The sequence below is a fragment of the Calypte anna genome, chromosome 1 (assembly GCF_003957555.1).
Source record: "Calypte anna isolate BGI_N300 chromosome 1, bCalAnn1_v1.p, whole genome shotgun sequence".
Taxonomy (NCBI): Eukaryota; Metazoa; Chordata; class Aves; order Apodiformes; family Trochilidae; genus Calypte; species Calypte anna.
Genome location: NC_044244.1, coordinates 92,366,831 through 92,393,733, shown reverse-complemented (window position 1 = coordinate 92,393,733; position 26,903 = coordinate 92,366,831). Strand labels below are relative to the sequence as shown.

At 37.7% G+C, this 26,903-nt stretch overlaps 1 protein-coding gene across 1 annotated transcript in view; it reads right to left on the bottom strand.

Annotated features, from left to right (window-relative positions):
* The window catches only part of ATP2B1 (ATPase plasma membrane Ca2+ transporting 1), a 61,657-nt gene that overhangs the window by 12,193 nt on the left and 22,561 nt on the right, over window positions 1–26,903 (bottom strand). Inside the window, 15 exon segments of the mRNA XM_030468931.1 lie at window positions 580–686; window positions 955–1,042; window positions 1,118–1,297; window positions 2,220–2,457; window positions 5,172–5,413; window positions 7,736–7,831; window positions 7,833–7,979; window positions 9,146–9,360; window positions 10,925–11,086; window positions 12,102–12,140; window positions 14,940–15,077; window positions 15,429–15,554; window positions 15,635–15,889; window positions 16,704–16,901; window positions 22,435–22,839. Of these exon segments, the coding sequence (XP_030324791.1) occupies window positions 580–686; window positions 955–1,042; window positions 1,118–1,297; window positions 2,220–2,457; window positions 5,172–5,413; window positions 7,736–7,831; window positions 7,833–7,979; window positions 9,146–9,360; window positions 10,925–11,086; window positions 12,102–12,140; window positions 14,940–15,077; window positions 15,429–15,554; window positions 15,635–15,889; window positions 16,704–16,901; window positions 22,435–22,639 (2,436 nt within the window). The 5' untranslated portion in view covers window positions 22,640–22,839.

The window sequence follows — 26,903 nt, the reverse complement described above, 5'->3', positions numbered from 1 at the left end:
TTACAGGTGGGACATGGAAGTGCTGGAGTGTGTCCAGAGAAGGGCCATGAGGATGATCAGAGGGCTGGAGCACCTCTCCTATGAAGACAGACTGAGAGAGTTGGGGTTATTCAGTCTGGAGAAGAGAAGGCTCTAAGGAGACCTTATTGTAGCCTTCCAGTACCTGAAGGGGGCTACAAGAAAGCTGCTGAGGGACATTTTAGGATGTCAGGTAGTGATGGGATGAGAGGAAATGGTTTCAAACTAGAGGAGGGTACATTTAGATTAGATATTAGGGAAACGTTCTTCACCATGAGTGGTGAAATACTGGAACAGGTTGCTCAGAGAGGTGGTGGAAGCCCCATTCCTGGAAGTTTTTAAGGCCAGGCTGGACAGGGCTCTGAGCAACCTGATCTAGTGGGAGGTGTCCCTGCCTATGGCTGGGGGGTTGGAACTAGATGATCTTTAAGGTCCCTTCCAACCCTGAAAATTCTATGATTCTAACTTAGTTGTATATTAGGCTTTTGAAACAAGCAAGGTTGATCTAATAAGTTATCAAAATAGGTCTCCAAAATACTGAATATTAAAAAAAGAAAGTACCATAGCAAATCCAACATCTGCCTTCTTCAGAGCTGGACCATCATTGGTACCATCACCAGTTACTGCTACAACTTGCCTCTGATCAAAGACAGTGCTGTCAATTATACCTAAAAAAAAAAAGACATCTCTGTGTTACAGTTCAAAATTGACAACACAGCACAGATCAAACATGTAAGAGAAAGGAGTTTTTGTTTTCCTTAGAGCCATTAAAATAAAAGTCACGAAAGCTGGTTCTAATTGGCTTCATTTCTCAAGCAGAAATGAAAACTCAATAAATGGCAAATTAAGAGACCCTCACAGGCACTTCTCATTGCTCAGTCCTATATTTTTTTTCTAAAAGCAGAAAAAATTACTTACAAGCTTGTTTCTCCTTACCTTTTACTAGAGTGTGTTTGTCAGTGGGAGAAGATCTTGCAAGAACACGAAGCTTTGGCCAAATTTTATCTATTCGCTCTTGCTCTATCTGCAAGGAGAGCATTGTTTATATATTACAGTTAAGAGACTCAGAATATCTACTTTGGGTAGTCAGTACGCTTACCTCTCCTTTTTCATTGCGTATTCTCCTGTTAAAGTCTTTGCCCTCTAAACACAGGAAGTCTTCACCAGGATTCAGAATACCACATTTTAACGCAATAGCACGAGCAGTGTTAATGTTATCACCAGTGACCATACGAACAGTTATGCCTGCACGTTGACACTTTTTTATTGCATCAGGTACCTGGAAGAAAAAAACAAAACCAGCCCATTGGCTCAGAGACTGTATATTCACTGAATAAAGCTAGATGTGTGAGTTAAAGGAATGGTTTTGGATAATCCAGTATAACTCTTACTTTAAAATCAAGACTAGAGTTATGAAACATTTTGGAAAAAAAAAATAAGTGTCTTACCACAATTCTTTTCCTGAAAAACATAAGGAGAATGCTGGCAAAGAGGGTTTTGTATTGTTATGTTGTGCCACCTCTACCTACCTCCCTCCATTTTTCAAACATTTCAGTAGTAAAAAATGACAAAAGTCTTCATGACTTGTTAGCCTGTTGTATTCAGAACTACTGAGTACAGAGTTTTCTTTTATGATTATGTGAAATATGCTACAGCTCATACTTCACTACGTCAACCACAACACTTAGTGTAAAGTGATAATAGTGCAGAGACTGGAATTCCACTTCCATGTGGCATAAAAACTTTCACTATTCAAAAATATTCCCCTGCTTGGACCTCAGCCACAAGCTGGACTTTTTACCTCAGTTCTCAGGTCACAAACCTCTTCTCTCCATCATTCCCCATAAGAAGCTGGCAACAAGCACAATGGATTGGGGTACTATTGTACATAATACTCCAAATATTCTAAGTGGTTAAAAAAAATGACAAATTGTTCCATTTACTGAGACCTTGCACAGTAAGTAGCTTAAGTTATTAGTTTGTGCAGAGCTTCAGTAACACAGCATAAGTGACATTAAGAAGTTTTAATCTGCTTTTATAGCTCCATTAACCTTTCCCCCCAAGAAATTAGATTTTCATTTATCAACTATGCCTAAGGCACACAATAGCAATTCAGTTACTTGTACACACTGCATGATGAACAACAACAGGAATCAAGATTCTCTGTAAGACAATCACTGCAGTTCGTTCAGTGACCCTACCTCAGGCCTCACAGGATCTTCAATCCCAACAACAGCAATGCACGTCAGACCAGTAACAATATCATTTTCATTGTCCCATTCAGGCTCAGGCTCTCCTGCTGGGAAGTCTCTGAATGCCAGGCAGATGGTTCTGAGCCCTTCAGAAGCCATTGGCTCAATTACTGTTTTCACAATATCATCACGGTCCCTGGGTCTAAATACCTTTGGTTCTCCATTAGCACTCAGTATTTTGAAGCACCTGAAAAGGAAGGTTTGTTTAAAGACTTATCAACTTTTAAGCAAAAGTTCAGTCCAATCAATAGCTTATTAGTCAACTCCAGTAAGTTTCCACAAGCTTTGTTTTCACTAAACTCTCTCTCTCACACACACCCACCCACCCAAGAAGCCAGTAGCAGCATCTCTAAGGTAATCATCTCTACATACACCTAATCTCTTCCAAATACAAAAAATAGTAGCTGTAGAAAGCTAACAGAGCCAGTCATCCTTGGATGAAAATAGTGCCCAATGAATTTAACACAAAAATATTTATTACCTCCCACAAGTATTTATTTCTCTACTGTATGTATACAGACTAGTGCCTGTGCTGATTGAGTCAATCCGGTTTCAAGTTCAACAAAATAATGCCACCTTGTTAAAAATTATACAAGTCCCACAAGTATAGTATATTTCAGAACATACATGCAGTTCTTAAACAGCTGTAAGCACTAAACTTAGAGCACTTAAAGCAATCTCTAGTACTACGATGAACCAATGCTACCCGTAAGAGTAGTAAGATTTGCCCAATCCCCTACCCCCCAACTAAGTGAAGAGAATTCAGAGAGCATCTGGCATTGAGTTCTTAATGTGAAATATTGATAAAAAAACCAATACTCAAATCTGATTAAAATATTTGTAAGAGAGACTAGATTCAGCAATATGTACTCTAATATTTCCACACATACTCCTTTGTTATCTCTTCATGCCAGAGGAAACTGCTTTCAGACAGCACATATCCAATACTGATGCCATGAATGAAACACTGCTATAGCTCACTATTTTGAACAGTAAGCTTCATCTTGTTCATCCATGTCCTTCACAAAATTTTGCCATAAAGCAGTGCCTAAGCATTTGTTTTACAAACTAAGTGCTAATGTAGCACTGAAAAAAGAGTATTTTTTGTTTTTTAAAATACCAAGTTCAAATCTAGTAGATCTCCTAAAATGACTATTGATATATTTAAGTATTTAGACCAAGGGCTTAGGGAATCCCCAGGTGTAATATGTATTAAAAAGTTTCCACCTCAGCCAGGAAATAAAGATGAAGCAGTCCCTTAAACTTTCATAGTACTCAAAACTGAATTTTGAAGTCTATCTGAATTTCCTTATTTTGGTTAGCTGTTCAAATGTCAGCAACCACTAAGTATGTCTTCTCTTACCTGCAATCATAGGGCTTCAGATAAATTCAAAGCATTCAGAGATTACTAAATGGAAGTGCTATATAAAGATTTCATGGCAAATATTTGACTCGATGGTAAGGACAAAGTAAAACTGCCCTGCTTGAAAAAGCTGTCTGCATTTCTTCTACTCTTATTAGTTGCTCATTTGTGTCATAAATATTCACGTTTAAGCTTACAGTGCTCAGGAATAGTCAGACGTGTGATAATAAAGAACAAGCAGCACAACTGACAAACCAGGTTACAAACTTCTGAGATCAACTTCTGGCACTGCATTGCTAGTAGATAAAGAAAGTGGCTTATGATGCTAAGGCTTTTTTATAGTCCATGCATACTCTTAAGTAGTTTTGGAATTTCAACTATGTCAGTAGTATCCAAATAAGTCTAGGTTTTCTTGTTCTTTGCCAAATGTCCTTATTCTTTATTTTCTTATCTCAGTTATGAAGCTAAGTGGATCACATGAGCCTCAGCTGAATGAGTTTTAGCAACTTCTGCAGTAAATTGCTCAACAAGATAATAAGGGACAACATACTTCTGAAGGTAGAAGTCATACACATATAGACATACTTAGTCATTCATCAGACTTGGTTTAAAGGGAGCTATGAAAAAATTCACATCTAAATCTAAGTACTCTTCCAAAAGGAGCAAAAGCCCTTTAAAGATTCACCTTCTGTTGTCATCACTAAATTGAGGAGAAAGATTTCACTTTTTTTTTTTTTTTTTTAAATGCATTGGTACTTTACAAGACAATTATTTGGGGAGGCAGTAGGCAAGCAAAAAGGCAAATAAAACTGACTACCATACTCTGTGCTCTATTCAGACTAGAAACAGTCTGATATTAGAACTAAAAGCAGACTGGCTGCAGCTACTGATCCTAGTGAACACGATTTGTTTGACTTCTCTCCCCACCTAGTTAGGAGCTACCATGGCCTCCTTCACACTGAAATGTTTGTCCCACTGGTGATTAATCTCACTAATAGTCTAATCTCATTCTAATAAACCTTCTATAGATGGGCAGACGCATAAGGAAGCAATTTGCTTTGTCACATTAAAAACTGTCAAGTTTCTCTTTTGACCAAGTTGAACCTCCTAAAATGATCAATCTGGTCACCAAACTTGTACAGTCTTTTGAAGCCAAGAGTAATTTAGATGTAATCACATCTCAAAGACACAAGTCTTTTCTGGAATTTAGGCATAGCAACTGCTGGAACTTTACTGGAATACTGGAGCAGGCTTCACAAAATAAAATTAATCACAACCAGCTCTTTTCTGGTGACTTGTGGTGTGAGAACTGAAGCAATTGAAATGCTAATTGCCCATCTTACTGTAAAAAGTCATGCAATTGAGGGAGACAAGCTGGAAAGCCAGTTATAATCACAAGGGTAAAAGACTGCTGCACTTGTTTGTGAGTGAGGTGACAAGATATTTTGCAAACTATGGCACAGTGTTGTTTAGCACTTTGTTTTTCTGACCTATTGCAGCATTTAGTCAAATTTAAGTACAGTAGTAGTTGTTCTTACTTTTTAAGAACTATCTCAGAGGCACCTTTACTGAATATCCGGAAACTGCCATCAGAATTTTTTAACACAGTACTCATAGATTTTCTAACAGAGTTGAAGGTGTACACTTTGTACAAGTTCTCTTCTGGAATCTCATTTCGTACATCCTGATAGTCACGTTTTAAATCCAAGAGCAATCCCAACAAGGCACATTCAGTTTTATTTCCAACATGCCGTGGCAGGCCACCTTCTTTTTCAGGAGGCTGCAAGAAGAACAAGAACCTTTGCTGATTAGGAGGTTAACAGTAAAGCATTTAGAAAACAAGGAAGCTAAGGCCAAGCATAGCTCTGGGATGGGGAATTTTCACTTTCGCAATGATTACTCTATAAATTCCTGTAAGTCATGAGCTCAGTCATAAACTGCTGGCTTATGTAAGCAATTTCTTTACCTGTTTAGGATCTTTCTGTCCCTTCCTCAGACTCAGCAATCATCCTGCAAGTTTGTATCGAATGACTCTTTCATTTTCCATGCATTTTCCATTGCCTGAAATATCTACCTGCTAAATCAAGGGTAGGCCCTAAATAATTCTTTTGGATTTTAAAAGCAAAAAAAAAGTTTAGGTAAACTGATTTAGCTTACCTGATGTTATTTCTGCTAAGTTAAAGTATCCTCTCCTGTAATAACTCTTCCTCAATGACTTAGGCTACCATCACATCACCTGTTAGCATTCTACTGAATAAACTAAGTCTTTAAGCTTCTTAAGTCTCACTACAAGTTCTGTTTTCCAGGCCATGGCCTATTTAACTGGAAAGAGATAAGAAACAAGTTTCCAACCCTTTAATACCAGAAATAGTTTCTCATCTCAGAAATGTGGAATATGCACATACTTGAGCTATAAGTAAAGGAGTATTTCCCTTAAGGTATTTTTGAGCTTACAAAGCTATAACATTGCTGTGCAGTTTGTAATAAAAATGACAGAAGCACTTACTCAGCCTGACATGCTTCAAACAGCTAGAGCTGAACACATTTAATCATAAGGCAGTGATCCATTTTCATCTTTAAAAGCTACAAGATCTTGGAATCAGGTGTACTGATTACTCACTCTTTCAATATGTTCACTTTAATGTGCAGTTTAAGATGTCCAGTTCTGGGCTGCCCAGTACAAGAGACATTAACATCCAGCCCTGGCCCACTAAGATGGTGAAGCACCTGACATATGATGAGAGGCTGAGAGCTGGGACTGTTCAGCCTGGTGAGGAAACTTATCAGTGTGTATTAAATGATTAAATGGGACAAGCAGGTAGAGTGATAGTACAGACTGCCAAGCCAGACTTCTTAATGGTACTCACAGAGAAGACAAGTGGCAATAAGCACAAACTGAAACTATGAAATTCCATTTGCACATAAGAAAACACCTTCCTACTCTAAGGGTGGTCAAATACATGACCAGGTTGCCCAGTCTTCAACCTTTGAGATATTTAAAACCTGACAGGACAGAGTAATGCACTCTGGCTGACCCTGCTTTGAGCAGGGGAGTTGGGACAAAGTATCTCAAGTGGTCCCCCTTTTAGCTCTCTGTAAAAGAGGCTGACTGCATTTCATAAAATTCAAAATTGCAGCAGCAAGGGACCCGGTCAGTTTACATGCAGCTAGTTTTTTTTCTTTCTATAAAATATCTTCAGGAAACAGACTGAAACTACTCACATGCTGTAACTCATTAGTAGCATTTCAGTCTTTTTTTCAGAGAAATTGGTGCTGGTGATCTTGATATATGCCACCTTTGAGGTACTACTATTGAGGAAACTCTTGTAGAGGTACCATCTTTTTTGTCTGAAAAGTAGCTTCTGGAATGGAATTTTACTGCTAACCCTATGTATAACATTCATAGGGGAGGCTTCAAGTTCTCAAGAGTACTAGTTTCCTTTTATTTTAAAGCTAAATCCTAATTATTAGTTTTGCTGCTTTAAAGAATATAAGTTATGCAACATGGTGGAATAACATGTTGAAAAAGCTATGCAAGAAAGCTATGCTTAGAGTTGCATAAAATGATGCATACAAAAGTGCTAAATAGTCCAGTATTTATAATGTATAACAGTTCATTATTCTTTTTATTTCAAAATATTCAGACAAGACATGAGCAAAGATGTTACCATCCTAAAGCCTACTAACTCATCTAATAGTCTCTGGTACAAAAATCCATCCAAATCCTCATTGGTACTTGTATTTTCTTATTATTAGGTTATGATACATGTTTACTTTGAAGTAGCACTTCAGTTGAGCCAACCTACTCTTCAACTAAGGTAAACAGCATCACTTACAAGAAGAAATTTAGACAGAACTGTGAACTCAAAGGAAGTTATCTTCCTGAGACTATCTTTGAATTATCTGCTCCAGCTGAGATAAGCTATTTTTGAAGCTTAGTCTCAAACGAACAGTTGAGTAATTTTCACAGCAGGTACAAAATACCTTATACTTCATTTTGCCACACACTTACACTTAACTGCCTACCATGAGGCCACCAGACCATTTTCATCTCTTGAGGAAGCTGTTTAGTTACCTTGACTAGACTGAAAAATCCACTTACCAGTATTTTGGAAGTATAAGCACAATTAACAGAAATTCCTGTCACAAGGTAAGCCATAATTTTCTCTGGAATAGCTTCTGGTTCTGGAATTTTTTTTATAATGTTTTTCATTGATGTAAGCTTGGACCACTGTCATTCTGTTCATGGTCAATGTTCCCGTTTTATCTGAGCAAATAGCTGTTGCATTGCCCATTGTTTCACATGCATCCAGGTGTCTCACCAAGTTATTATCTCTCATCATTTTCTAAGGAAATAAAAGCAGTCAATAGCCATAACCATTACTTCACATCTCAGAAATTCTCAGTTAGGGTGTCCAGTCTTACACACTTGTTTCAGAAGATGCCCAGCCTTTAACTTATCTGACATCTTAGAGGACAGCTTTGTAACAGCCACATTCTGTAACAATTCCTTTAAGTCTATCATGTTACAGTGAACTTAATTTTTAATAAGGTTCATAAATACAGTCTTAATCTCCTGTATCTGCATGTCATGCTGACTACTGATACTAATCAGACTGTTATGAGCAAAGAGTTTATGATAATGTTTAGAAAGAGGGGAGAGGTACAGACTCAGCTTTACCAAGTAAAACATTAAAATAAGTCTGTTTACAAGAACTATGAAGCTATGTTACAGGCTTATCTGAATATCAGATGATATATATTTCAAAGATGCTAGAGCCAGACTTAAAATCATACAAGCTGGAAAGCTAGTATTTCAGCGATGATAGCGAGGACTACAAAAATCTCATAGGTGAAATAGCACTGAAATTTCTTTACTTAGTAGGTTAATATAGTATTTTAACCTTGAAGAGGCAGAAGAACTTCAAATGATACAATACTAAGGCCATTAGTAGTTAGTACTGAAATTTACTAAGTTTTAGAACAGTCTAAATTGCTTAAATTATCTTTACAATTAGATTTTCAGATCAATAACCAGTTCCATCATACTGCGACTACAGGAAAATTAAGAAACGATTTAAGAAACATGATGTATAATAAATAGAGGGCTATATGTTCTAGGATACTCATTCCTCAATGAGAATCAATCTGGAAACTTCTGTAGCAGCTGCTTAACACATCAATTAGGCATAGGTTCAAGTTTACAGAAGAGTTTGTTATTTACAAAATTTAACACATCTGTTTATTTTAAGCAACTGCTGCAGCAATATTATGAACTGAACCCACTCATCTTTAGCTGGTGACAACTGGCTGTCACTTATCATTGTTCATGTTAGTGTGCATTCAAACATTAAAAATACTGGGGCAGACTTCTTGTGCCATTCAGGGAAACACAAAAAGTTACTTCCCAATCTGTTATGCATACGTGATGCATCATGCCTCAACTGAGATTTTACAGCTAATGAATACACCCACCTACCTTTAAGGTAATATTCCCCATTTATGCACTTACCTTAACAGAGTAAGCCAGAGATATAGTGACTGCAAGTGGAAGACCTTCTGGTACTGCCACCACCAAAACTGTAACTCCAATAATGAAGAACTTCACAAAATACTGAATATAAATTGGTGTACATTCAGCAAGCCAAGGTCTCTTCTGAACCCAGAAGGTGTCAATTACAAAATATAACACAAGGATAATGACTGTGATCGCAGACATCAATAAACCTTATTAGAAAGAGAATAAAGAGTTTTCAGAAATTATCTCAAAAATTTGGCAATACAGACTGGGGGTAAGTCAAGCTCAAATACTTCCGGCTTTATAGAAGTTAGTTTATAGCTAAGCCTTGAGACAGGCAAACCAGGAAACACTGAGATAGTTGTCAAAGATGTCCTGACTTCCAACAGAAGTATTTCCTCATGCATTTGAAACCTCTAGAATATTTTTCCTTCCCATTTAATTGAAAAGTGTAGATCTAATCATGAACAGGACAGACAAATATGTAAAGTCAATGACTAAGCAGAGTAAGAACCCAAATAACCCAGCAGGCAGGCCTTCCATAAGTGTACTGGAGACTTATTCAGTAGAGAAATCTGTACCCTGCCTCCTGCTGAAGGTGGGGTTTTATATGGCAGGTAAGCAGTGGGAGTAACTGGGAGTAACTGGGAAGACAAATCAGAACTGCAGTTAGCAAGTTGAGTATCACATTTAAGACATCACAGGAAAACAGTGAAGCAAAATGGACCTGGCTAGAATAAAGAAACAGAAGTCACTGAAGTATCAGCTCCTAATAGAAAGATGCTTCAGCGTATGGACTGTTCCAAAGCAGCAGGACAGAAAAATTCATGCAAGTAGATGAGCATTAAGGATGTGTGGGGAATTAAAATGAATCAAAATGTGCATAAAGGAAAAAAAGCTCTCAAGATGTGAAAAAATTGTTGAAGAATGACATTATTTTACACTAATCATACCACAGAAGCTTTATTCAACATCTGTTAGTGTAAGTTTCTCTGAAAAATATACATTGCTATAGATAACTATGGAGTGCTAAAGCTAAATTTAATTCTTTCGTTTTCACATAACTGTTTTACAACATACATGCTGAAGTCAGCCCTTTCTGAGCTGCAGGCTAGGCTACAAGACTTCTTGAAGTTCCTTCTAGCCTGTAACCTTTCAACAGTTTTACCTGAGCCAAAATAAATCCTGAAACACTTGACTTAAATCTCTACATACTACTACATAGTCTGCTTTTAAGAAGCACAGTTTATCCAATTTTTTGAAAAGACTGAACAATATTAGCTGACAGTAAAGTAACAGAAGCTAAAGGACAGTAGAAAGTCAATAAAGTGTTACATATCAGTGAGTCATATGCTAAGTGGAAATTCCAAAGCCTCTAGAAGTACCAGAGATAGCCTGGCCAACCCTACCACATTTTCCAGACTTAAGTATATTTATAATTCTTTAGGTACCTCACTAAATGTCACATCTTATCTAGAAATGTCTTTTGTAACAGCTGTCCAATGTTACGAAGTTGGAATTTTCTCACCTAGACACTCTAAAGCCTGAATCAATTTAAATCAAGGTAAAACAAAAACAATCCACATGACACAGCTTGAAAAGCCATCAGCACACCTAGGCACAATTGCATACTTGCTTGCATTAGAATTTTGCACTTGAATTAATCAAGGTGATTAAGGCTAGATAATGAAGTTATCTCCTAACAAACTATGGGTGTTTCAACTTTGTTCATACATCTGACATCAGCATAAGGAGGGTACTGATACATCATACCTGCTTTGCCAATCTGAACTGCGAGCTTTGTAAGTTTGCCTTGGAGAACAGACTTTTCTTTCTTTGGCAAATTTGACCTCTTCTTGTCTTTCTCATCTCCATCCCCACCATCCTCACTCTTCAGTGGTTGCATTTCCATGGCTGCACCATCCTGAGCTTTAGCTAGAAATCAAGATCAAATTAAGTTTAGCTGTCTGGGAATCCCTCAAACCTACAACACTTAAAAACCTTAATAACACCAGGCTCCACTGAACACCAGTACTGTGCAGTAACTTGTATCCAGAGATACCATGCTGCACACGAATGTTTAAATAAGTTTATTGGTGTAAGGTGCCCAGATGCTGGCAAAAGGGGAGCTGCAGCCCACGGAGGATCACACGCTGCAGCAGAGGTGGATATGCCCTGAAGAAAGCTGTAGCCTGTGAGAGGCCTGTATCAGAGCAGGCTCCTGGCAGGAGCTGTAGTCTGTGGGAGACCAATACTTGTACAGTCTGTGGCTGAAGGATTGCACCCTGGGGGATGGACAGACATTAGAGAAGTTTATGAAGAACTGTATCCCCTGGGAGAACTCCCATGATGGAGGGCAAGAACAGACGAAGGAAGGAGACAAGTGTTATGAACTGACTGAAAAAAACCCCAACATACTCAATCCTACTCCTCAGAGGCAGAGGAATCAGGAGTGCACCTGATTCTGGAAAGACGAGGGAAGGGGGAAGGTGTTTTTACTGGTTTTGTTTCTCACTACCCTGCTCTATTTTAAATAGGCAATAAATTAATCTTCCCAAGTTGATTCTGTTCTGCCCTATGAGGATAATTGCTACGTGATCTCCCCACCCTTATCTCAATCCACAAGCTTTTCTGCTTCATTCTGCTGAGAAAGGGGAATGAGTTGCTGAGGGGGTATCTGGCAGCCAGTCATAGTTAACTCATCCCAACAATATACCTTGAAAATCACTGGTAAACTTTACTTTTGTAGTATGTAGCTATTCTGAGACTACCGAGTTCATTTAATCATTTGGTTTTGGCAGATTCACTTATACCATCTTCAGAATAAGCACTCTGGATACAACTATTCAATATGCATTTTCATAGTGAAGAATATATTCATGGCATACCTTCTCAGAAAATACAGGCTAAATACAGACTTGCAAGAACAGATCAGAGAATCTGCATTTACCTTTGTTACGGTTTTCAAGAGCTCCATCTTGCTTTTTACCTGTTATAGGGGAACAAATTATTTTAAATTTGCTGTACATACATTACCATATAATGAAACAAGCAACAGCACTTTCTTAAAAAGTTATGATGAAATGGAGACTGAAGGTTTACTTAAATGAGGCTTTGAAGATATAAATTCACAGAAACAGCTCATATCAGGGGTTTGTATTGTGGTTTTTTTTTACTTTACTTTTCCCATACAAGACTGCTGCACTGTTATGCTACCATAGTTATGTTTACACAAACTGCTGATACAAACATTTATTACCTGTGAGGAAACTTTTAAAAGGCTTGCCTAAAGACTATTCTAGGAAAGAAATTTGGGACATTCATGTGATTCTGGCAGCCTCAGTCTTGCCCTCTGTTCTTCCAGCACTTAGCAACTGTATCTGAATATTGCTGTAAATGAACCATAGGAGCTCACTTCAAGAATCAGTGTTTTAATAAGACACTGCAGAGGCTACTATAGTATAAAATATTTATAAATCCAAGAAGTTTAATGAAGGTACAGTGCTGGATTACTGGATCTATGCTAACCCTATTACACAACCACAACCATAAAATGTAGGCAACATATCAGTATTACACCACTACCAGAATAGTTCATGTTCATAATAAAATATCATTCCTACCTATGTTCTGAAATTGAGTTTGGCAAGAGATCATAAAGAAGGACAGGGAAATAGTGAAGAAAATAAATGAGTGAAATGTTAAAGGTAACCAGAAGACCAACACACCCTATGGAGTTTACTGGGGCTGGGGGGCAAAGTAGTTTTTTTTGTTTGGGTTTTCAGATAAAACTGATTAGATAATTCCCTGGCAAGTGACCAACTTTTCTCTTTCGTACATAAAGCAAGAGTTATAGTTACTATTTGCAATAACCTAAAATGAAACCACAAAACTGAGGAACTTAGAACAAAACACAGAATTTTTCAGTCTCGTGGGTAGTTTATTTATTAAGTCATCAGACAGGTTAAGTATACTGAAATACATGAGTACTTGGATAGAAAAAAAACAGATTATCGAGCAACCTGTCTGGTATGCCATTCACTACGGTAGACATAGTCTGATTCCTGTACATAAGATTTCCCCTTGAGCATCCTCAGAACAGCCAAGGAGAAAAAAACAAAAAACAAACCACAAAAAACAAAGCAAATAACAAGTGCCACTTCAGACTTAATAACTCAACTCTGCCTCCTAATTTAGTTCTTTCCTATTTTTCCTTCTTATAAGAGCAAAGTTCTACACGTCAGTTACTTCTAACTCCTTGCACATATATTTGCTTTCACTCTGAACAAAGCCACTCTGAACACAGCCAACTAAAAATAGGCACTTTAATCTCCTTAACATTCACAGAGAAGCTAATTTAGTTTAACCTGAGTTTTACCAAGGAGAATCTTATCAGCCATCTTAACTTGAGGGAAAGAGGAAGTTGTCTATCTTGGGAGACAAAAAACCCCACAAGTGTTTAAGCCCTAGGATATACCAACACTACTTGTCAGAAAGACTTCTGCTTCTATAAGTAGACACTGGCAGAATATTAATAAAAGTTATAATCTTCTCCATATCTCCCACAGCAGCTGGTACTGCTGCTTGCTTCCTTCTCCTTCCTCTGTAAGGGAAAGAGCCAAGGATGGACACTCTTCCACATTAATCCCTCCAAGTGTTACAGGTCAAACTTTTACTCTTCACCACCACACTTCAGCTCTATGCTAATTTTGAACTTTTAATTCCTTTTGTAATAATTTCTGTAACTTCTGAATAAACCTGCTACTTTAAGTTTCAAGAAGGTTCAGAATTGTGCAGTATCTGTAGATTACAACATAAAAACAAAAAGCATAGTTCGATCCTACAGATCCCATACAGAGTGTGTATTACAACAAGTGCCTCTAGTTTGAAGGCACTGAGATTCCTGAGCACATTTCTACAAGGCCTTCCATCACTGTTTCATATTCTTCTGATGAAAAAGTATGGCTTTATTACCAAGAATCCTCAGACCCAGTTCTGTCCAAGTCAACCTCACTACATTTATTGTTCAACTTTGATTCTCAGGATAAAGGCTATGGCTTAAAGAAGTGCCCCTATAGTTTCAGCTACTGAGCAAATCCTTCAGACTAAGGAACACAGCCCATTTCATACTTCAGAGAAAGGCTCCAAAACATGCTGGATTACAAGCCCCTCATCCCTCCAAAAATAGTTTACAGAAAAGTGATACTAGGGATTCACCTTGTGTATGCATTTTAGCATTCAAAGTTTCAGGTCTGGATAAAAAGGTGTGGCAGAAGCAGTTGTCTGCTCACCTTTGTCAAAATCTGTCCTGCATATGTTTAAGATACTCACAAACTCAGCAGTATCAATAATCCAAGCTTTTCACCTCCAGGAGTCATAGAACTCCCTATATAGGACATTTGCTATCTGTCAAAAGCAGAACTAGATACTTACTGAGTAACTGGTAGTAACCTGTTTGCCATAAACAAATATTTGCTATTAGATATGATGGCACTTTGAAGTTACACAAGATGGCAGTTAGCAATTTACACATGATATGGCTGGTTAGGACTTGTAAACTTTCCAACCTCTAGTTGGTCAATTTGATCTGGAATTTAATTAAAAGAGTTAGTAGTAGTGGTGTCCTCTCAAGTCATTGGACCCCAAGGGTTTTTTCCCCATAAAATCTACCAAATGTATGAAGTTTAAAAGAAGATTTCTGGCTGCAGAGGACTAGAACATGTTTTTATCCAGTAACACTCAGGAGTTCACCTCTCTCTCCCCAGGGATTTAAAATGATTATGCCTACTTTTCTTGTCCTTCTTCTCTTTTTCTTTTTCCTCTTCATCTCCTCCAGCTCCAAGTAAGGTAAAGATGATTCCAGTCTGAGAATTCACACCTACAGCAGTAACTACCATTCTTCCAGAGCCTTCCATCACATGTGTACCTGAAAGATTAAATCAGGTTTTCAACTGAGACTTGAGCAGTTATATGGCAGAACACAAAGGAAATGAGTTCTCAAACTTCACAATGAAGAAACAGTAAGATGTGTATATATAGATCACTGTGCTCCCCTACAGCTTTGTCAAAACTATCTGGAAAATAAAAGCAAAAGCAACATGTTTCAGTTTTAAGAGTCTGCTCACTTTGACCAAGTTTTGCACTACTGTTTTTGGTTACCCTTAAGCAGTCAGCCTAGGATAAAGTCTGGTTTGCCAGAATTAACTTCAAAATTTTAATAACCAGTTTACCCCCAGAAACAAACCACTTTCTTTAAGGATTGTCAAATGTTACACACCTGACAGCATCATAGGATCTCTGTCCAAAGATTTCTTAACATGATCAGATTCTCCAGTCAGTGAGCTTTCATCAATTTTGAGGTCATTTCCTTGAATGAGTACACCATCAGCCGGTAAAAGATCACCTACGAGAGATCACTGGGTATGTTGACTGCAGTTCCTTTTTCAAAAATAAAAGAAAGTTCAACTTTAAAAATATGTTTACCATATTTCACTTGTGCAATATCTCCAACAATTATGTCAGCTACTGGTATTTGGATGACTTGGCCACCTCTGATGACTGTGAATTTCTGTTCTTGTTCAATACGGCTCTGCAATCCCCGAAATTGTTTCTCTTTACTCCAGTCATTGAAAGCTGTTACTAATACCACACAAACTACAGATAGGAGGATTGCTGCTCCTTCAATCCAACCTGCTTCAGATTCCTCCTCTTCTTCACCAACACTTACTGATCCACATACTGTAGAAAACAGGTTTTAGATTTAAGAAAGTTCACAAAGATAGTTAGTTCAACAACAACAGTTTTGCCAGACAGAAGAAACTACTGTTAGTTGATAAACATTTTCTGTTAGCCTTCTTCACAATTTTCGATTTATTTTTCACACAGAGAAGCTAATGCTAGAGAAGCTCAAGTAAGTTAGACTACCAAGAATCTGCACTTCTCATTATCTGAACATGAGAGAAGTTGATATAGTCACCTGTCCTTATTAACTGATGGCATAAGAATGCCAGAGTAGACAACCACCTTCTGCTTTCTCAACATTTCCCCCAACAAACAAGATATCATTGCAAAAACTCAGTTCAACGAAGGCCATATCCCTTCATCTTCCATTTAGATGTATAAATATAGCTTTGTTTCTTAAATTGGAAAGTTACCAGTGTCATATTGCAAATCAAGGAAAATTTAAGACTTGCTGACTCCCCAAAGAAAGCACATGACCGCAAATTATAAATTGCTTAAATATTTGAGGCAAAGCTAAAAAAACACTTGCACAGAAACATGACTGGATCTAAGACAAGTCCTTGATCCTGCTGCTTGTACTTTACCTTTGGTATTATTTTGGTCAGAATCATACCATACCCTGACCAGGAAAATCTCATGTTGCCCTTTTAAGGTAAGCCAGAATTTTAGTAGTGTTCTCTCAATAAGGAACGATAAGCTGATTTTCCATTGACTTAATGTCTCCCATCAGATTTACAGCATAGACATGTGGGACCAGGAAAGTCAGTAGTAAATTACAGGTAGATACCTACTTTTAAAAAAGTTTACTTACATGATTCATTTCCTCCTGGAGGCTGGTAAAAAGAAAGGCCCAAGGATACTACGGCGGCAATTTCTAATATAATTAGTGTAACATCTTGTAGTGCTTCCCATACTAACTGAAGAAATGTTTTTGGCTTTTTAGGAGGTATAAAGTTCTTCCCAAAAACTGCTTCTCTCCTTTCTATATCTGCTGGATTTCCACTTAAACCTATTTAATAAGAAGACAAAATTAGTCACACTTATTTGCATTTCTGACTCACATTAGAAGTGACCAAGGTTTCCCATTCACGAAGCCAAGTCTCACTCCACATTTTGGTAAAAACACTGGAAAGCTGTATCTCAAATAATTACACAAGTATTATCCTTAAATATGTCCCTATAGAAAAAAAATGTATGTATTTTATAATTCAGAATTTACCAATATAAGGTAAGCTGACGGCCTACCTACTTGCATTTAACATAGCAATAGCGTAATAATAATTGGCATACCTTTGTACATAGTAAGCAAGATTGTAAGACAAGATCATTAGTAGAGTTTACTACTACTGAGTCTGAGTAACACCATGCAACTGTAGTAAGACCACAGCCTGTGAAGCCAGCTCTGGTTCTCACTGTAGGGATTCTGTATTCAGAGATAACATCCTAGGATCCTACAGTTACTGTAACATTTGTAATGAAGTATTAAATATAATTATTAATATAAAGATACTAGAAATATTATATTTGTGCATTATTAAATTAATACAGCAAATACTATTAAAAGCTGGTGAAGCTCTCCAGGCATCATGCAGAGAGAGGCAGCTACTTAATGATGCTGTTTCCACCTAGACAAAAGGCTTTTTTCTCATCTAAAGCTTCACTTATTTTCTATTTCCTCTCACACAGAGAGAACACTGTAGGAAAATGTCCCATTCCACTGGCCACTGTGTAGGGCCTCACACCTCAGCTTACTGTCTTCTTACACTGCTTATTTCTTCCACAGTCCTTTTCTCTGACTCAACTCTTCTACCACCCGCAAGGGACACAAGCAGACAAGAGTAAGGGAGGGGCCTTCACGAGAAGGCACTGCATGCTTTAAGAGCTAGCTAAGTTCTTAAAAATAAAGGAATACCAAGTATATTCAGTGCAAGGTCATATACTCAAGGTCTTCTGTAAGTGCACCTCCTGTTTACTCCATCATCAGTTTCCAGCTGACTAACCCACTACTCAGAATATGAGCCACTAGAGCTCATTTTTCAAGGTAAAATTCAACAAATGTCCAGCTGTTTTCAGAGTAAAGATCTGGATACTACAACCATATTGTCCCCAAGGTGATGATCTGCACCTACTTAAAGAGAACAATTTTCCAAGTAGCAGATTTTTTTAGAAGTTAACCCAAGTACTTGGTGATATCAAGGCGTTAAAAACACACTAGGTAATCAGTAAGAACCCTGTCCACTGCTACTGGCTTTCATAATAATTGGGGTATTTAACACCTCCTACAGACATTTCCTAGCACCATCACATGATATTTCAAGATACTTTGCAAAGATTCCTGAACAGCAGAGCTCAGTTTTAAATGCTACCAGTTTCTATGTAATCACATAACTGAAAAGCAAAATATTATATGCAGATCTTTTCAAGAGTGAAATTAAACGTACCCTTAGTGTATGTAATTATTAGATTTCTTCTAACATTTAGATTCACCTTATATTCATGGCTTTGGAGGCTTAAAACAAGGAAGCAATTTTACTGATTAGTTGTAACACTACACTTCTTGGAAGTTCAAGCTTTGAGATGCTTCCTTTGGCCTTTAACTCAAAGAATACAAGATAATTTAGAAAATTAAAATATATGAGAGAACCAGAGAAATTCAGACCAGCTTGGCCATTCCAAAAGGCTGGATCATATTGCTCGTTATCAACAGATACAATTTCTCTCTTCTTTTTAGCATAGCAGAACAATTTCTCTCTTCCTTTTAGCATAGCAGAGTTTGGAAGATTATCTACACAATGGAGTGGAACAATGGAACAGGTTGCCCAGGGAGGTAGTTGATGTCCCATCCCTGAAGATATTCAAGTTGAGGCTCAAGAAGGCTCTGAGAAACCTGATCTAGTTGAGGATGCCCTTGCTAACATCCAGGGGGTTGAACTAGATAACCCCTAGAGGTCCCTTCCAATCCAAACCATTTTATGATTTTATGACAATGTTAATGGCACTACTTTTCCTCTCTCTTCACAGGATAGGTCCATCGTTTGAATATAAGGAACTAAAGAAGGGCTTTCAGACTCAAAGGGGAGAAACATAGGGGGGTCTATTCCCTCCCATTCCCTGCCCATATTCTATCAAGGACATGCAGACTGCAGCCCCTCCTCTCTTGCTGTTCCCCTGTTTTCCTTTACCCCCAGCTCCCCACCTGCTCTTCTGGATCCACATCCATCGAGTGCTGGGAAGAGCCATGAACCTTCCCCTCCAGAGCTGGCCTTGCAGTAAGGGACTCTCAGGCATTTATTTCTGCTGCCAATGAGATCAGGTTGTATAAGGATATTTGTGGAGATTTGTATTTTTGTTAATTTTCCCTTGTGCTAGTAAATCTGTCTCCAATTGTTTTCAACTTCCAGCTTCAAGTCTCTACTCTTTATTCCCGTTGTATCTTTCCTTTTGGGGGATGGGGAGGATGAAAATAGTAATTCTGTCCTTTGGCTTTTGGTCTACCTAAACTGCTAAGCCGTGACAGGATACCAGGATACAAACATCAGAAATATACATGAAAGGTCTTTGAAGAGTGAAAAGCATTTTTTAACAACATATAAAGTCAAGCTACTATGAGAACCATTTAGTGAAGATGAGTAAATAAGCCTAACAAAGTAAAAAAGCATCTGTATCTTTAGTATATGCCATAATACATCAAACATCATTACTAAACTTACTACATTTGCCACACCTCTGTGGCAAATTCATACTTCACAAGCTACAGCCCTGAGATTGACACTATTGTGACTCTTAACTACAGTAATTTTGATTAGTTAGGGTTTAGTTTGAAAAATATTAAGCAAGGGACTAATAGTTAAATCTTCATATACAAATAAAGGAGTAGAAGCTACTAGACAGTCAAAATTATGTAGACCTGTGAAAGTATTGATGGTAGTCCATCTCTTCAGAATACAGTGAGGACTTTTGCTACTACAGATGTCAAGAGTTCATTTATTCACATTTGTATGGATGTAAAAGACATAATAAACATTAAAAACTAAGCAGTAAAGTCTGCTCAGTGTCTTTCTTTTTTTAGTAACATTGGTAAAAGACAGTTCCCATTTCTTATTTCAAATCAAGCAGATTTGATTCACATTTTGTCTGAAAACTGAGATTGCCCTACATTGTCAACAACTTCAAAGCAAGAAATTGCACAAGCTGAACTTATCCATTGTGTTGCTTTTCAGAACTACCTATACTTCTGCTTTGAAGCCACTGGTAATTACACAAGTCAGCATTTCATACCATAAAGAAAGCTTCTGAATAAGATGAAGTGTTATAGGGTCTTTTGCAAGTGTACATGAGACTGAGAGAACTATAGTAACAGCAGTTTCTGCATAGATAATATCTGCATAGATATTATCTAAATTTTCTGCATTAGAAATGTCTCCATTTCTATACTTACAACTAGAATTTGACAAGAGACCTGGTTTTACTTTTACAAAAGCTCTCCAGTACTACTTCTGAGAAATTTATAGCAGCTTACCTGGTAGAGATGCTGGTTCTCTAAAGGTTCATGTCGTGATTCAGAGTCAAAATGATAGCTTTGTAGAGGACACTGCTCTAACTCATCTTACTTAACCTTTTCTGAGCTAATTATCCCATTCAACTGCTGAGGACTTGCTACATTTATGAGCTGCTCTCACACTTCAAAAAAAGATGGTAGCCTTTTATGAAGTTACTGATTGTATTTAACTGATTGCAGGACAGAACATCTAAATGTCAAGTCCTTTTGAAAGGGAAAGGCCTCGATCACATAGTCCTCAGTACATCAGAATCAACCTGCAGGAAAGGGCATCTAACCCTTTGTAGTTTTCGCAAGCTGGCACTCACCACTCCCATGCATTAACCTGCTTGTTACAAAATGAATACCACAGTACCCCAGGCATCTTGTGCTCAGTGCATCACAGCCATCAACAATCAGGCACCCATATAGCTTGCATTAATGATCAGCCTTAAACCCTGCAGACTGCTGTAAAACAATGTAATCCTAAATTCAGTTCCTAGCTGGAACTCCTAGCAGTTCTCCTGACTGGAGAAAGCTACAGCCCATTTCCCTGAGAAAAACTACCTTTCAGTGCTATGAAACAGGTTAACAAGAGACTGCTGTGCTGCTTCTATTTAAGAGGTGTCACAGTGCTTGTGCACAGCAGTGCTTCACATACTTGCACTAAACTTTACAACTCTATCAGTGCTGAGAAATAGAAGTTTGCAGTCCTCATGTTTTAAAGATTTCTTCCTCAGACAGTGGTAAGAGGAACTGAGTACATGCACTGAAATAATTTCAGGAGTCTGGCTTCAAAAGCAGATCAAGTCAAAACATGCTAAGTACAGATGCACCCTGAGATATCTTGCAGCATCAGCAGGCTGTTCTTGATGCAAGGACACAAACCTTTCTATAGCATTTCTAAAGAACAGAAAGCAACAGCTCTCCAAGATTTAAGATGGCAGGTACTCCACTGCCACCAACATGACACTCCACTGTTTAAAAGCTATGTGACCTCTTAAAAGCTGAGACACTGCAGTTTGCCAGGATCTTGATTTTGGTACTGCTCAGTCACTACTAACAGCAAGACTTCACTCAAGTTTGAGTTCACGTTAGAGAAAAATGTGTAAAAACATTTGTACAGTTTAGATATCTCACGTAATATGACTTGCAGCTTGCTTTAACAAACTCAAGCTTAGTGTTTCATTTACATTGGAAAATAGTAAAAGAGGGCAAGATGTTAAGGAAAACTCCAGGAAAGCTCTCAGGAAGGAGACGATACATTTATTTCCTTCTTGACATTTATACAGTCTATCTTGGAGTAATAACTCAAGAGCAAAAGCATCAGGTAGCCGCACTTCATCTAGTCCAGCATGGCAAAGGCTTCTTTGAAGATACTTATTTCTAGAGAATAAGATTGTGTGATCACTTTGCAAACCTTCTACTGATAGTAACACTACCTGTTAGTGCCAGAAGCTGTATTGACAGATACTTAGTACAGATCAAATAAAATCTGCAGAAATATCCATTTAAAAACTAGAGCCTGATATTAAAAATTCAGACTAGTACAAACAGAAAACTTTTAAACAAACACCACTTTTAAAAATTATTCCATTAGGGAACATAAGAACTAAGTAGCAACACAGAAACATTAATAACACCTGCATTAGACTATTAAAACCTTGTGCTCTATGACAGCGTGATCTGACTTGTGATCTAAGTCATATGAGCCATTCACAAACTTAGACATTGCCACGTTGAATTGCTATTTCATTTATGGATGCATACATCAATGAACTTTATACCAAAGTGCAACTTCACCATTAACCCAACATCTGACACGCAGTTAGACCCACTGAAAAAAACTCCTGCATTTAATACCTCTGCCCTAGGAGTAAGAAGAAATATTTTATTGCGGTAACTAATATTATAAACTTGTCCTATATAAAATAATAGTAGTTTGCGTGACAAAGGTTTTTTCCTCAATGAAGTTTCCTGAATAATGGTGTTAAAATTAGCTTACCTTCATTTGGTGAAGTTTTCAATTTTGTACATATGCCATATACATCTCCATAACATTCCTGTATTTTATGCATTGCATCTGCAGCTCGAAGTTCCATAAGCGAGCGAAGCTCTGCAAGAGTAACTCCAAAATCTCCATGATTAGCTTCTTTCACAGCATTTTTTACACCACTATAGGCAACCGAGTTGTTTGCCATATCACCCATGATGCTTGCAGTCTTTAGGGTCGACAGTTTCCAGTAGGAACAAGATTTCAACTTAAAATATTTCCAAAAGGAAAATAAATCCTTTGGGTATGAAGACAGTCAGGAGATCAGACACATCACCCAAGTAAGAGACCCCGTCTGGAGAGAAATCTTTCAGGTTGTCCCATGGCGCATTCTGTTCACCAAATGGCATCTACAGTCTAGGGAAAAGAATGAATACACATTCAGTTACATAACTGCCACGCCAAAATACATCTTAAAACAACTCTACTCTTTGTATTTAGGTTACAGAACTAATTTATTCGCACTTCCTATAATATTTTTACTTAGCATTCAGTTGGCAAAAGTGACAAGGCATAAAATGGATGTTTCCTATCCCAGAGTAACCTTGCAGTATTATACTTTCCTACGTCTTTAACTTCTTAGGAAAGCTATTGCCTTTAAGTCTTGCATTTTACTTGGTATATCCAGATGGTTCATCGTTAAGAGGAAACCACTAAAAACACCTGGAAGCAAATCTGTTACCAGGCAAATAGTTTGGAACATCCACTACTGTTGTCAAATGGAGTAAAAGCATGACCAGGTTAAAAGCTGCAACTATTCACTAAACTTTTACAGCACAGTTTGAGATGAGCAAGCTTTTGTGTGTTCCCATGAATTAATTTGTGCAAACCTCAAGCAAAATTGTTTCAACACTAAATTAGCCCACGCATGAAGTACTTTTCTAGGGTAAGTAGGAGTATACCTGCAGGCAGACCTAGGTCTAGCTGTATTTTCATGTCCAAACAGTTTAAAACCCCCTCCAGCCTATTCATCACAACTCAAGCCTCATACAGTATCTGCTTTTAATTCTTTGAACAGAGGGGAAAATTGCACAATACCATCTTCCTGCAGAAGGGATAAGGAGATTAACAGCAGCTCTTCTGTCTGGCACTGCAGATGAGAAATTAGCATCTACCCACAGGATTCTTAACCTGCACAGGCATTCCATATTTAATTCCTGCTGGGGTAACACATCTTGCATGCATCCATCTATCTACACAACAGTACAGTGAATGTACAAACACTCCATGCCTATATAAAGATCTGCTGTTTGCAGAAGACAGAAGTCTGATCACGTAAGTCAGCTTTATCAACATAACCAAGCATGGTGAACCCAAGTAACAACATATCCCCCCACACAAAACACTGTGACTGTCACCTCAGATGAACAACAACTGGGATTCCTTCAGGTCAAAAAGACCTAGATGTCATATGTCTATCAAGAGCAGCTACCGCTGATTTGCTTTACAAAGGCGACAAGTCAAATATCAAGGAATTCTGGGTGCTGCCCTGTCAAGTTAGAGGATTGCTTTGTTGAACCACTATGTCTATGTTGAAGTCCAGGTACAAGCACCTAATTACCAGAAATTTCATGTCTCGGTCCTGGAAAAAGTCTCAAGTTTTCTACCCTGGAAACAATTAGCTTCAGCTATAGTCAATCTGCTGCTTTAAGCACTATGCCATAGCACTGCATTTACACTGAAAAGAACTATTGATGCTGGAAGACCATGAAGTGGTGTTACTCCACCAGAAGTGACACTGCCATCTCTAGCAGAACTACAGCCACTCATGTCTTTCTGTCACTAAGAGATTGAGAAAAACACTGCCTATAGCTGTTTTCTGGAAAGCAATTAATATTTATACACATAAAACTCCAAGATCCTATAACATCAACAATATACCTAATTTAAAAATTTGTTTTAACTCTTCATTGTTTTTGCTGTTACTTGCAAAAAAAAAAAAAAGATATACATATATATTTATGTTGTAACAGTTGAAGAGTCCACGAGGATGGTGTTAATCTGAATGCTAAAATCCTGTTTCGATTAACATGTTTTCTTCAGCTGACTAGAACATGTTCTGCTACAGAATCCTGTAAGTGAAAAAAGTCATGCAAATTATGTACAAAATAGTGATCTTTAAAGGCACACCACAGCTGCATACTGTTGGCCAAGTAATTGCCTAGGAGGATTTATCATCTGGTACCTAATCATGAACTATGACAGTACAATATAAAGCAGATCAGACAAACTAGTTTATACAGCTATGAAGAAGATGCAGCTGCTAATTAGGCAAAAATAGACCAAGTAGAATGCCCCACAATTAACTGCATCAAACTTGGATTCAATTTAAATTAAGAAAACCTCTGTTCAAGCCTTTGGCTTGAGTCCTGCACTTGAGGCACAGATACAAGCATATATAAGTACAGACATGAGGTTAGCAAAAATTACAGCTCTAGTCACTACTCAACTGGCACTGACAAGCTTTGAGACTGAATACTGGGCCAAAGTAAGGCTTGCTTTCATGTGTAAGTAATCTTAAGAGCAACAACATTGCTTAATCATAGCTCACACTGTGTTTCAATCTCCAGTTCTATCATCTCTATATACCTAAATCCATTTTTGTTACCACAGTAATAGCTAATCTGCTGGACTGTTACAGCGGTTTATATTGAAAGGGATTCTCAGAAGTTCCTAAGTACCTGAATGGTGTCCTTACATACCAACAGACCCTTAGGGTTCACAGACAAGCTCAAGAAGCTTACATTAACACCACAAAAGCAGCCACAGTTCTGCAGATCAGCTCTACCAATGTTGCAGACTGGCTCACTCATGCTAAGAAATAGCTCTGGAAAATTGAGCTGTGAAGTGTGAAGACTCCTCAAATTCTAAATACTGAGCAAGAGCAGTTTTGCTCCAAATAACAAAAACTTGGTTAAATATTAGCAATTGGTACACCAAATGAAACCAGAAAGAATCTGCTCCAGTAGAACATTTTTTACCAGGCATTTCAATGAACAGTACAAAAACCTCACATGGGTCCAGAATGGACTTAACATAGTTTCACTGCTGATTCGTAGAGAAAAATCTCACTAGAAATTTCTTAAAGAAATAGCCTTAATACAGTCTGGTGTGAAACCTTGCACCATTCAATTGCTTCCTGTTGCAGCAAGTTCCAACAGCCCACTTTTGTAACAAAGTGGTGATGTATAGTGCATCTATTAGCAGTGAAATTCAAGTATCATAAAAACATATTTTTAAGCTACACAGATCATGTAATAATATCGATCTCTTCAACAAGTAGAATATTTTTTGTTTGGACCAGTGCTCTAGTTCTCAACTTAATTCCTGAAGGAGCCATGAGATATATTACTTGAACAGCATTAGCTCAAACATTATAGTTAAAAGCAATTCACCTCAAAATTCTGATCTGCTAATATCTCAAATTTTCAATTCAAGAAATAGGTATCAAACTAAAAATCACTTTAATGCCATTAATGAAATTCCAGATTATTTAAATTTCATTTCAGTGATAATTACACTGCTAGAGTCCAGCTTAAACAAGCTGCACACAAGATGATTAGATGTCTATCCTACATTAGAACAACTTTTGGATAATCCTTGTTAACCGGTGACTGAGATGAGGAACAACTTCAAAGCTATTTTCTGTCCCACTCAAGAGACTAAAAATCCTGTAACTGAAGAGGCACCTTACAGTAGCAGCACATACTCTGATAGGCAGGATTCAGGTAGTTGAGCAAATCTCCCTGAAAAGAGACCCTGCTCCTCTATGACTGTAATAGCTTCACTGACATACCATACCACATATCATATATCATATCATTGCAGCTGCCTATGAGGGATACTGCATCTTAATTCCTTACCAAAAGCAAATTAATATTTATCACTAAGCAAGCTTACTTTGTTACCACACAAAGACAATAATTCAAAACCATAACCCATAAAACAAAGGTTAGACAGTTCTACCAATGTCAGAAGTTTTACAGCCTCATGAGCCTCTGTAGTTGGACTGGGAAAAGGACAAGCTCTAAACAGAAGTCAGCATGCAGAGCTAATAACCAAAGCATGAAAAGACCATGGAATACAAATTTATGTAATGCCACCAGAACACACCATTTTGACCAAGTTAGAAATTGCAACATGTTTCTTGAAATGTTCTTGTAATAACACTTTAAATATAAGCCGGTTAGTTCCCTGCCCCACAAACTAGCTGCTCTTGAGGCAGTCCTGAACATTAAGTATGAATCAAAAAGGACTCCAGAAATATCTCTTCATAGGTGAAAGTATATAGTAATTAGCAAATTAGTATTTAGTAACTCCCTCCATTTGGAAGAAAACTGTAATATGTGTTCTACATGCATTAAAATTGAGACTACATTGAAGTGGTAAGTTTGCAGAGGACACACACAATCAAACATAAA